Raw genomic sequence first — 12622 nt, 5'->3', positions numbered from 1 at the left:
CTACTTGTTCATGATCAACCTATAATCTTGAAGCCTTCATAACTAGTGAATTAACCTATTTTGCCGAACTGATTTATTACAGACTAACTTATGATATTATTTTCTTATTCCAGTTATTATTTAGTAATTCATGAAATAGCTTAAATACAATCAACAAAAGGAACAAAGAAATAAAAACGAAATTAAAACTTCAAATTTTCATTCTTCATATGTATTCACGCTTCATATTTCGGATTACAATAAACAGCTTTTCAGTTGTGTACCTGATATTGGAAGCAAAAGAAAATGAATATGAGAATCAGCAACAGCAGTAAAATCAGTACAACACAGCAACAATAGCCCAGCAACAGTAACAACCCAGTAACAGACCGGTGGAGTAGTAATCCAAAAAAAAACAAAAGCTTCCAGCTTTTATGAAACAACAATTAATTCTGATTTCAAACAACAAAAGAAAACAGAATATATTTTTTTTTAGTTTTTTTTTATATTTGAAAGCTTAAATATTTTTCGGAATTTTCTATCTCTTAAATGTTCAGCCCTTTTCTCTCTCTTATTTTCAGATTTGTTTCTCTCTCCCGTTTTTTTTTCTGTCTGTGTATTTCTCTTCTCTCTTTGTGTTTCTCATTTCAAGACTTCTTATAACCCATCTCATAAAATCTTTCCATTAATTAAAATCAACCCATTTTCTCTACCAAACCCATTATCTTCCCACTCATTCCCATTACATTAAATAACATATCACACCACCCCATTTCATTTTGTCCCCCATGCTTTATTTAAAATAATGCAAGATTCCCCTTTAAATTAAATCTTGTCCCCCCTTTATATTAAATAATCATATCACAACCCACCCCATTTCATTTTGTCCCCCATGCTTCAAATAAACAATTACAAAATGTACAATTCCTAAACTACCCCTTCCGACCTTACTGAAATTACCAAACTACCCCTGAACGTATTACAAATTTACCAAACTACCCATCAGCTATAACACATCAATTAATCAAACTTAACCAAAATATAGACAATATGATCAATTTCTAACAATGTTCAAACAACAATATGAACACGGATGAACATCATAACAACAATATCACATGAACATGATTTTAACAACATTTCAACAACAAATCACATGAACACAAATTGAACAACCAAGAACAACTAAAATTTGATTGAACAATATTTTAGCAACAAACAATCCTATTTTCGGATTCAACAACAACAACAAACAAAGTATGAAGATTTCTAAATTCAATCATATTGAACTTAAAATCAACTCTAACAACATTACAACAAACAATTCTTATATTAAACTTTAAACAAGATTATGAGAACAATTCAAGCAATAATCATAAATGGTAAACAAGAAATCAAACTATACAAAATTCGGATTCAAGATCATCCAAACAAAGTATGAACATGAATGAATCTATTTTAAGACAACAAACATGACGGATTAAACGATTAAAACAATATATTCCTTTAATACAACTAAATTCTTTAAACAAATAACAAGATCGACGAAGAAACAATTATGAACTTAAACTTGAACTTAACAATATTAACAATTTCTAACAATACATAAACACATGAAACAAATTGAAGAAATAGTTGATTAAATTTCAATTTGAATCTAACAAACATCAAACTAACAAATACTTACTTAAACAATAATACAAACATGAAATGAATATGAAAACAATTAATTAAACTTCTATTTTGAAATCTGAAAATTAATTTTAACAAAGCACATGAACATGAACAAACTAGAAAAATGATTTCAACAATGAACAACGAACAAAACAAGAATTGAATTCTTTAACGATTTTGGATCCGGAAAATACCAAACAAAAATATGGATGATAAATGAGATTCAAAAAAAAAACAACTAACCGGAAATGAAACGACGAACAACGATTGTAAACAAATCCGTCCGGGCTTCGACTCAACGAAAAACCCTCGACTTTTGACAAAACGAAGAAGACGAAGCAACAACGAAACAATAGCAACTGTTGCAACGAGCAGCAACACGCAGTCCGTCGAGAAGCAGCATGAAGCAGACGCCCTGGCAGCAGCACGACGGAGGAAGAAGAAGCAGCGGCAGCGACAGGCAGCAGCAGCGGCGACTCCACACAGCAGCAACAGTCGACGTAGCAGTGCGAGCAATTGACGCAGCAGCATGGAGAAGATGGCGACAGGGTTGTCGACTGAGTTTGGGTGGTGTCCGCGTGGGGCTGCTGGAGGTCGTGACTGAGTTTATGGAGCTAGGAGGAGGAGCAACGTCGACGAGCCTCGACGAGCGTCGACTGGCCATGACGAGTTGTGCGACGAGGAGGACGAAGAAGCAGCAGCCATGGATGGGCTGCTGCGTGTGTGCGTGTTGTGTATGGAGAGGCATCCATGGTTGGCCAAGGCTTGGGATGAAGGTTTGGGAGAGGGGCAGCCATGGAGGGAGTGTCCAGGAGGGAATCGGACTGGTGGTTTCGCGGTGGTCTCGTGATGGGTGGTGAACGACAGGTGAAGCTATGGGAGGCAGCCATGGATGGATTGTGAGGAAAGCTTGGAGAAGAAGAAGAAAAGGGTGGGGTGGCGGATGTGTTTTTTAGGGTTTTTTTAGGGTTTTTGGTTTTTGTCTTTTGTTTTGTTTTGTTTTTGTTTTGTAAAAATGAAAAAATGAAAATGAAGAGGGGGAGTTGGGTTATGGACTGGGTCGTAGGGAAGATTGGGCCATTTTTTGGGCCTATAGCTTGAAATTGAAGAAGAGGCCCAATTCCGACTTTCTTTATATTTTCGCTCTCTTTTCTTCTTTTATTTTTCTAAAACTAAATTATAAAAATACTTAAACTATTATTAAGAACTAAATTAAGTTATAAAGGCGCAAATTAACTCCCAATAACAATTAACGCACAATTAAGTATTAATTAAGCATAAAATTGTATATTTGGACATTAAATGCTAAAAATGCAAACGATGCCTATTTTGTAATTTTTATTTTTTTGTAAAACAAATTTAATTACTAACAATTGTAGAATTAAATCCTACATGCGAAAGGCGACATATTTTTGTATTTTTTATTAATTTAGCAAATAAACATGCACAAACAAATACAAATAATTATTCAAAATGTCACAAAATATCACAAAAATGGCACACCAAGAAAAATTATTTTATTTTTTGAATTTTTTGGGAGTAATTCTCATATAGGGCAAAAATCACGTGCTTACAATATTGTTGAACTTGCACTCCAAGTATTCTGTCTTGGTCCTGCTTAATTTGAAACCCTTAGACTCTAGGGTCTACCTTCAAACCTCTAGCCTCTCGTTAACATTACCCCGCGTCTCGTCAATTAGAACTATGTCATCAACAAATAACATACACCGTGGCACCTCTCCTTGAATGTGTCGCATCAATGCATCCATCACCAAGGAAAATAAAAATGGGCTAAGAGTTGGTCCTTGGTGCAACCCCATCACAACCGGAAAGTGTTCCTAGTCTCCTCCCGCTGTCCTAACCCGAGTCTTAGCTCCATCATACATGTTTGTAATCATCCTAATATAGGCTACTGGGACCCCTTTAGCCTCCAAACATCTACAGAGCACCTCTCTCGGGACTTTGTCATAAACTTTTTCTAGATCAATAAACACCATATGCAAGTCCTTCTTCATCTCCCTATACCGCTTCACCAATCTCCTCACAAGGTGAATGGTTTTCATAGTTGAACGCCCCGACATAAAATCGAACTAGTTCTCAGAAATGGATACATTGCTCATCACCTTCACTTCAACCACCCTCTCCCGAACTTTCATCGTATGGCTAAGCAGCTTAATCCCCTTATAGTTATTGCAACTTTGGATATCACCCTTGTTCTTATACAATGGAATCATCGTACTCCACCTCCATTATTCGGGCATCCTAAAAATAATGTTGAACAACCTAGTTAGCCACTCCAAACCCGTCCTACCTGTATTCTTCCAATATTCCACAGGGATTTCGTCTGGCCTGGTTGCTCTACCCCTGTGCATCTTGTGCATAGACCTCTCGACCTCCTCTACTCTTATACGCCTACAATATCCAAAATCAACGAATCTCGGAGTGCTCCAAATCTCTTAGCACAATGTTCCTATCACCCTTATCATTCAGGAGTTTATGGAAGTATGTTTGTCATCTTCGTCTAATCTGAGCCTCTTCCATAAAAAATGTACCTTCCTCATCCTTGATGCACTTAACTTAATCGAGATCACGAGCCTTCCTTTCTCTCACCTTGGCTAGCCTGTATAACTTCTTGCCCCTGCTTTTGGCCCCAAGCTCTTCATATAGAAGCCCAAATGTCGCAGTCTTAGCTACAGTAACCGCTAACTTCGCCTCCTTCTTAGCCCTTATATACGCCTCCTTGTTCATCCTCTTTGCCTCCTCGTCCATGCTCTCTATAAACTTCAAGTATGCCGCTTTCTTGGCTTCCACTTTCTCTTGTACCTCTTCACTCCACCACCAGTCACCTTTGTGGCCGCCAGAGAAACCCTTCGAAACCCCTAACACCTCTCTCACAGCTACTCTAATACACTACGATGTCGTGGTCCACATACAGCTCGCGTCCCCACTGCTCCTCTGGGCTCCCATAGCCAACAACTTTCCTCCCAACTCATGCGCTATGTCATACATCAAGTCACCCCACCTGATCCTAGGTTGACCTTACACAACCTTCTTCTTCCTCTTCCTCACGATCTCTAAGTCCATCACTAATAGCCCATGATGAGTCATGAGATTCTCGCTTGATATAACCTTGCAATTCATTCACAGACCCTTATCACTTCTGGAGGAGTAGATAATCAATTTGAGTCTTGGCCAGCAATAAAAATACATTATAACGTAGATAAAAAAGTAGCTTTTCAAGAAAAATCGTTGTCTTCAAATGATAAATAAATTCTTAACAGTGTCTGAATTTTAAATAAAACTAAAAAAATTGAGTTTCTGAAAATAATAAATTAATATCGATCGTATTTATCTAAAACCTTAAAATAGAGTGTTATTACCACGGGCGTAGGCACCTTATCTCAAACAATATCACATGATACCGCTTTGTAAAACAAAACGTAAATATATATGTATAGATCATAAAAAATGAAAATATTTGGTATAAATATGACACCGCTTATTATTATAGTAATTTATTTATTTGTTTGCTTTTTCAAATATTGACACCACTTACAAAAAAAAAAATTTGTGTATGCCACAACTGGTTATTACATTGATGTTGTAGTTGAATACAAAAATGGCAAAAAAATATCTTTGAACTTGTAAAGATGAAGAATTTAGTTTAGTTATTTCCTTCATACAAAATCCTAAATTAAAGCTAAAAAAAAGTTTGTGACAATGCTTATTTACAGAGAACTAAAGAATTGTAGTGACCTTCAAAGTATAAATTTACCATAAAAAACAATTAAAAGAAAGGTCCCAACTACCATAATAACTAATATATCTATTCAATCAAATCTCTAAAATTGACAAATAAATAAAGAATAATACTTTGGTTGCATTAACAGCGAAATGAAAGGACAACCGTTGACGTTGTTTAGTCTTGTAGAGTACTCCTAGTTGCACATATGCATTAGAAACAGAATCCTTGATTCTTCTTGCTCGTTCCTTTTCTCTTGACGCATACTTTAATACTTACATCTCTAAGGCATAAAGAGCTTGAACTCCTTTTCATGTCCTTGCAAAGTATTTTCAAGATTAGTTCTAAAACAAACCGTGTATAAACAAATCTAAAAAATACATAAAAGGTGATAATATTGACATTAAATAAATAACGACCAATTTATGGTTATAAATATATAATTACACACCTAATAAGAAAAAAATATATTATAAAGGGAGAAAAATACGATAGAACATGAGAAGAGATCTTTTAAGTCTTTTACATATCATACAGATTGGGCAATGAATTAATAATGTAAAGTAAATTTTATTAGAGTTTACATAGTGATCTCTATGTAGTATACTCTTGTTCACCTCTTTTGGAGTCCCAAAAAGAAGAGTAACAATATTCACGCGGACCATGTCATCCATTGCTACATGCGTGCTTCCTTCTCCATTGTCGTCTTACGGGCCATCAAATATATACGTATTATATTTATTGTTGAATTTAGATATTTTTTCAAATAAGAAAAGGATTAGTATATGGTAAAGTTTATTTAAAGTCCTACATATCTGTTCAAATAAGGAAAGATTTAATAAGAAATTTTTTAGTTGATTTAAAAGTCTAAATATTTGAAAAATAACTTAATTACGATTTTCTCCATTATAAAATCTATTTTTAAAGGACAAAAAATGCGAACGATATTTCACTAAGGATTTTCGTGCTTTTAATATAGTACAGATATAGATATATATCAGCATTATTTTTTATTAGTTAGTTTCAAAAGAGATTGACACTTTTCAATATTTCTTTAATAAGAAGCATTTACAGCCACACAAGTGATATGACAGGTTTCAGACCACAAGTTTCAAAAGTTTTATAGTCACACAAATATTATGGATTATTTAAGACCACATATCTCGAAAGGTTTATCTTCTTTATTAAAGTTTATGTTAAGTCAAACTAAGACAATCTTTTTAAAACGGACAACATTATTAGTGGGGAAAAGCATCTTAATTCAAACGGTAAACATTATTTTGGGTCTCGTAATTTCGTAACTGAATATTTTTTTTTTAATTATTATTATTATTATTATTGGATTGGAGTGTTGTTGTCTTTGTTATAGACTGGAGACTATAATGTAAATTGGCATTGCGTCAAAGTTAATTAGAGTACTTTTGGGACATGGTGCGGCGGTACCCAAAATGGGTAAAGGCAAATACGGTAATTTCTGGATTCAAGTCGGTTTATTTTGGTCTTTTCTCATGTTCCACTCGTATACCGCAATCCCGTGGAATTGTGCAGCTATAAATACCCGTGCGTGCACCACCTCAAACCCTCCCACTCGCGAGCCTTCGCTGGTCTGTTTTTTTCCTCGTCTCTCTTCTTGTCATCCTCCTACTTTTTAGAGAGAGAAAGCAAAAGAATACGCTTACATCATGTTGGTTTATCAGGATCTTATCTCCGGTACTCATCTTTCCCCTTCTTTCGCTTATATCTATTTCTCTTTTTCTGCTAATCTTTTGTTGTTTTGAAGGTCGAGTCGTGTTCTATGTTTTTTTTTTCCTGGTTCCAATTTTCTGCCGCTCAGTTATGTTTTGTGTTTAACTCCTTGCTAGAAAGTTGTAATTTTGGAACCGGAATAATGCTGTTTTAGCTATCTGTGGTGACTCTTGTTGAATGATTCGCTTGTATCTTCTGGCTTTTGTTTTATGACATGATTTATTGTATGAATTTCAGTTTTTCTGGTGTTTGGGACCATAGTTTTCAATAAGATCTGGTTGATTTGACTGCTCTTACTGTCTATGTGATTTGCCTAAGCTATTAGCGCATAGTTTTTTTTCCTTTTTTGTTTGGGAATTGAATTGCTAGATCTAATCTGATCTTATATTTCAACATCATTTTGGAGGATTTGATCATTAAAGTTTATTTATCTATACTTTTATGATCTCTTCTTGAATTTTGGAGTAATATAGGAGCGATTTGGATCCAATCTTGATCTTTCTAGTTTTTAGTTTGGCTAGACTTGTGACACATTCACACATTTAATTTTGGAAATCCTAGTTGTAAGTTTATGCAACAAACATAAAAGGACATGTTTGTGCAACAAAAACCAGGTTTGATTTCAGTAGATCTGGATTTGCTTTGTGGATTCTAGTGATTTCGAGATCAATTAAGCATCTTAAAGTGTATATGGTGCAATGTCTAAATAAAAAGATGCTACAGAGGCTCTTTTTAATGTTTAATCTTGATTGTTCCACGTTTCTTCTGGTTAGTTATTCCATCAAGCTTTTGTTGTTATATGCACCTCCGAGTTGCTCTAAGACCTAAGTTGCTTCATATGCTCAAGTTCACTGTTTAGAGTGTTATAACAGTGGCTTTGGACTAACTGTTTAGATTCTACTTGGTTTTGTGCACTCAATGAGGTTTCTTATCTATAATAGAGTCTAGATAAGCTACAACTGAGGTTGGTTCCTAAACTGTATTCAGTATTTTGGGGATTTGGTCACAAAATAAAGGAGTGTAATGGGGGAATGAGCTTTTTAGCTGGACTTATAGATTAAAATCAAAAGGAAAAAAAAGTAGCTACTTAGCTCTGGACTGCTCACTATCTCTTACCTATTTGTTGAAGTATTGAAAAATATCCTTATATTTTATGGTGCTGATCGCAAGGACGTTTTGCCTGTAGAAATTTCTTATTTTCGTTTTTGCCCCTTCATGATGGTACGTTGTTGTTATTCAAATTTAACACATTAAAATCATTGCAGGTGATGAGCTCCTCTCAGATTCATTCCCCTACAAAGAACTCGAGAATGGATGTCTTTGGGAGGTTCAAGGGAAGGTAATGTATTTCCATCTGTTAGAAACCATATTTTTTGTGGACTGATATCTAATATAAGGAAAAAGGAATAATGTGGTGTGTTGGTCACATTACAGTGGGTTGTTCAAGGTGCTGTTGATGTAGACATTGGGGCGAATCCTTCTGCTGAGGGTGCTGATGAAGATGAAGGTGTGGATGATCAAGCTGTCAAGGTTGTCGATATTGTTGACACTTTCAGACTTCAGGTTTGTATGCACTTTTATGGAACTTCAGTCGTCGCTAATATACCTGTTATTTTATGTGAATACGACTTTATTTTCTGTTTGCAGGAGCAACCTTCTTTTGACAAGAAACAATTTGTTACATTCATGAAGAGATACATCAAGAACCTGACTCCCAAGCTAGAAGGAGAAGCCCAAGAAGCATTTAAAAAGAACATTGAATCAGCAACTAAGTTCCTCATGTCAAAGCTCAAGGACCTTCAGTTGTATGTTTTTTTCACTCTTTATCACTTCATAACATTGTTGTAGCTAATTTTGACTCCTTTTTTCCTTAAATATACTTTGTGCCTATATATTGAACCTTATACTAAATGTTTTTGCTGACAGCTTTGTTGGCGAGAGCATGCATGACGATGGTGCCCTGGTGTTTGCGTACTACAAGGATGGTGCAACTGATCCTACCTTTTTGTACCTTGCACCTGGCTTGAAGGAGGTCAAGTGCTAGATGTCTGGTGGAGATTTTGAGCTACAAAGTTTCAAATTTGAGACATTCCATGTAGTTTTAAGTTTTTATCCTTTTTTGCTCATTTATGGTAGTGTCTTATGAACTGGTTTACTTGTTTAAACCAGTACTTCCTGAACTGTTTCTTAATGTTATAATCTCATTATGTGGGACAGCTAATGATCCTGGTTGAGTTGAAAGTTCTCTTATTAAATCCTCTTTTAGCAGTTTTGCCTATTCAATCAGTCTCATTGTTGGCAGATATTTTACTTTAGTCCAGCTATCCTATTAGTGAACAGTGGGAAAAAGGATTCTCTTTGACTAGTGATAGTGGACGCGAATATAATGAACAAATTGTGTGATGGAGAAGATTTTTCATTGCAGAGGTATGGCTCTGCTAGTGGAAAAAATTTATTTAATGCGGCATTTACATTAATTTAATGAATATATGACGTGTATTTATATGGAGTATTTTATTTTCACTTTATTATTATAGTTTATTAATATACATATTCCTTCAATTTATATTTACTTGTGATAATTTTATGTCGTTTGGTGTGTGTGTGTGATATTTCTGTAATACTGAATATGTCAACTTTGTCGAATATTCTGTCTTGGTTCCTTTTTTTGTTCCCCTATTTGTTTATCCAGGATGCAAGCTGCAACAACTGGAAGTGTGCAGTACTCGTTGTTGATTCAGTATTTCCTACACCTTACTGTCATCTGCTCCTTAAATTATTAAAATGGAAAAGCTATAAAGTTGCAGTTGTGGGATTTTGCATTAGAAGAAATTGCTGGTAATAACTTTGCTATATTTGCTATTACTATCGATCTTGTTCATGGGTGATATTAGCTTATGTTAACGTTTAAATCTTGTCAAGAGCTGTCTCCTTTTCTTTTTTCGTTCTTTTCTACTTGTGTGGTTTTAAAATAAAAGGAAAAGACTGTTCAGGACTCCCTGGAAAGTAGGGGTGTTCAAAACCAAACCGGAACTGAAAATCGAACCGAAATCGAAGCTTAATAGCTTATTGGTATAGGGTTAACGGTTTAACGGACGGGGAACGGATTGAATTTTTTTTATTAACGGCTTATCGGTTTGGGGGCGAAGTATTCAATTTTCTTAACGGATAATCCGTTAACCCGTTAAGAATATATATATATATATATATATATATATATATATATATAATTTATGTTTATCCATATATATATTAAATATCAAAAACCCTTCCACTTCAATCTTCCACTCTTCCAGTACTCTATCCATATATGTATGTCTGGACTCATATGTTAACGCTTATGAGCAGTGACGTTGAAGTTATATAACATATTGTTGATTTAAGGTAGTGAACTTTTCTTCCTGAGTAACAAAGGGGTTCCCTGGAATCGGTGGAGTCTGCTCAATATTGTTGATTTAACATATTGGATGTAATGTAGGCGTTAACAGACATATGTATGTCTGGACTCATCTGTAATTTCTTATTATGAATTTGTATGTTAGGCGGTCAGCAAATAATTAATGCACGCAATATAGATTGAATTAGGCCAATAAACCACCCGATAAGAGCTAAACCGATACCAATCCGCCCAATATCTTATCGGGTGGCTAGCGGATTAATCTATATTATATTAAAAGCACGAAAGCCCTTAGCGAAATTTCGTTCACCTTTTTTACCATTTAAAACATAGGGTCCACATTGGACAATGTAGTAATTTAAGTATTTCATTAATATTTAATAAAAATTTAACAATCTTGGAATGTTAACGAGATTATTTGGTAAATTTTTGCCACAATTATTTGTTATTAATTTTGCTTTAATTATTTAGTATAATGTTTCTTCACGCTCCTTACATAGGAAAGTTAATAAAAAAAATTCCCTAATCTTTCGCTTCCCTATGACTTCGTTTGTTTGCCTTAATTATTTGGTAAAACTTGTCTTCATGTTTCTTACACAAGGAAAGTAAATAAAAAAAACTTCCTGCACTTTCGCTACTTGGTTCACTCTCATTAAATGACCGTATGTCTATTGGACTTTGGTTAAATTCCCTTTATTCTTTGGAGTAGTAAATATTTGGTAATTTTTTCATACACTAGAATAGTTAATAACGTTTTTTCCTAAACTTTTACTACTTTGTTCAACTTTCAATACATGACTTTATTTGTCATTAAATTATCTAAACTAAGAAATTTTGTAGTTAGATTCTCCACGAGCATATAATTCCTTTTATGTATCAATTTGTGTACCAAAATATTTCTATAAAAAAAACTACAATGTCACAATTTAATTGTCAAACTTCGCCCTATTCCAACACCATAATTTCAGGTTTTGTTTCTTTTACAAATATCAACATCTTTTATTACTTCGTATTTTGCAAGCACGTTTGCATGCACCAGATTTTATTGTTGCATCAACAATTTATCTTTATTGTTGCATCAACAAATTGTTATTATATAATTTTTGTTTCATGTTTTGGACGTGGCTAATCTCACATCTCACGTAATTTACAAATTTAATACATATTATCAAACAATTGCAATTCATCACAAAAATCGATTAGACATTCGATCTAAGTCTTATTACTTAAATTAGTATTTTTTTTCTTTGTTGTATGATAAATAATACTTATTGTCATGCCAGCTCAAGTTGCTTGTTTTAAAAAAAATTAAAACTAGACTATCTCCTTTAATTCTATGTAATATTAATACTACATGATTTGCGTTATTTGCAATTGACATGCTTGAATCACTTAGATTTCAACAATTACATCTGTTCAGGTAAACAATTTTCCTTATATCATAAAAATAATCAATTATTGAATTAGTCACTTTGATAACTTATAAAAGGCTTATGCATATTTTATTTTAGGTACACCTGAATGGCCAGTGAAAAGGAATTGTCAGACCAGTATGTCCCAATTAATAGTCTAAGAGTATCTGATTCATGTTGGGTAATACGAGTGTTAGTGTTTGGGAGTGGAATAGTAAAAGAGTTCAACAATAAAACAAATCAAGGCACCCGAAAAATTGTGACATTAGTTAATGAATAGGTAATTTTTATTTTGTATCAATATTTTATTTCATGTCTTTTCATATTATAGTTTTAACCATCAGATTAGCTTAAAGTGAAACTTTTTACCGGGAACAAAAATTCACGCTATGCTTTTCAATGGTTATATTGAGAAGTGGGAAAATTATTTACAACAAAATAAGATTTGTTACATCATAAACGGACGCATCAATAGTGTCAATCCTAATTTCCAATCATCGCACAAGGAACCCGAGATTGGATTTAAGGAGAATACTTTAGTTGAAGAAAGCAATACTCACTTTTCGACCATTGATTTTTCAAATAATTTTATTTCATTCGATGAGGCATCAAAGTGCACCAATCAAACAAATTTTGGTAAGTTATTTAGATTTCATCCAATAATCTTTCACT

At 34.0% G+C, this 12622-nt stretch overlaps 2 protein-coding genes across 2 annotated transcripts; one reads left to right on the top strand and one right to left on the bottom strand.

Moving 5' to 3' along the window:
* Positions 1 to 4230: 4230 nt before the first annotated feature.
* Positions 4231 to 6069, bottom strand: LOC138874913 (uncharacterized). The gene is made up of 3 exons (XM_070153709.1): positions 6003 to 6069; positions 4692 to 4782; positions 4231 to 4555 (listed from the first exon to the last, which is right to left on the bottom strand). The coding sequence occupies exons 1-3, from the start codon at positions 6067 to 6069 to the stop codon at positions 4231 to 4233; spliced, it is 483 nt and encodes a 160-aa protein (XP_070009810.1).
* An 899-nt stretch (positions 6070 to 6968) lies between these two features.
* LOC104215458 (translationally-controlled tumor protein homolog) lies at positions 6969 to 9424 on the top strand. Its single transcript, XM_009765272.2, has 5 exons — positions 6969 to 7105; positions 8407 to 8480; positions 8576 to 8704; positions 8789 to 8946; positions 9068 to 9424. The coding sequence occupies exons 1-5, from the start codon at positions 7078 to 7080 to the stop codon at positions 9183 to 9185; spliced, it is 507 nt and encodes a 168-aa protein (XP_009763574.1). The 5' UTR covers positions 6969 to 7077; the 3' UTR covers positions 9186 to 9424.
* The last annotated feature ends 3198 nt before the right edge of the window (positions 9425 to 12622 follow it).

Source organism: Nicotiana sylvestris, chromosome 1 (assembly GCF_000393655.2).
Source record: "Nicotiana sylvestris chromosome 1, ASM39365v2, whole genome shotgun sequence".
NCBI lineage: Eukaryota > Viridiplantae > Streptophyta > Magnoliopsida > Solanales > Solanaceae > Nicotiana > Nicotiana sylvestris.
This window is presented reverse-complemented; position numbering and strand designations above follow the sequence as displayed.

What these genes read in the sequence shown, in the direction of transcription:
- LOC138874913 (XM_070153709.1), bottom strand. Translation starts at nt 6,069, where the DNA reads ATGGATGACATGGTCCGCGTGAATATTGTTACTCTTCTTTTTGGGACT. An exon ending in TCCAAAAGAGGTGAACAAGA is followed by an intron (nt 4,783 to 6,002) that starts GTATACTACATA and finishes ATGAATTGCAAG; the next exon opens with GTTATATCAAGCGAGAATCT. An exon ending in GAAGAAGAAGGTTGTGTAAG is followed by an intron (nt 4,556 to 4,691) that starts GTCAACCTAGGA and finishes GTAGTGTATTAG; the next exon opens with AGTAGCTGTGAGAGAGGTGT.
- LOC104215458 (XM_009765272.2), top strand. Translation starts at nt 7,078, where the DNA reads ATGTTGGTTTATCAGGATCTTATCTCCG. An exon ending in TTTGGGAGGTTCAAGGGAAG is followed by an intron (nt 8,481 to 8,575) that starts GTAATGTATTTC and finishes GTCACATTACAG; the next exon opens with TGGGTTGTTCAAGGTGCTGT. An exon ending in TTGACACTTTCAGACTTCAG is followed by an intron (nt 8,705 to 8,788) that starts GTTTGTATGCAC and finishes TTCTGTTTGCAG; the next exon opens with GAGCAACCTTCTTTTGACAA.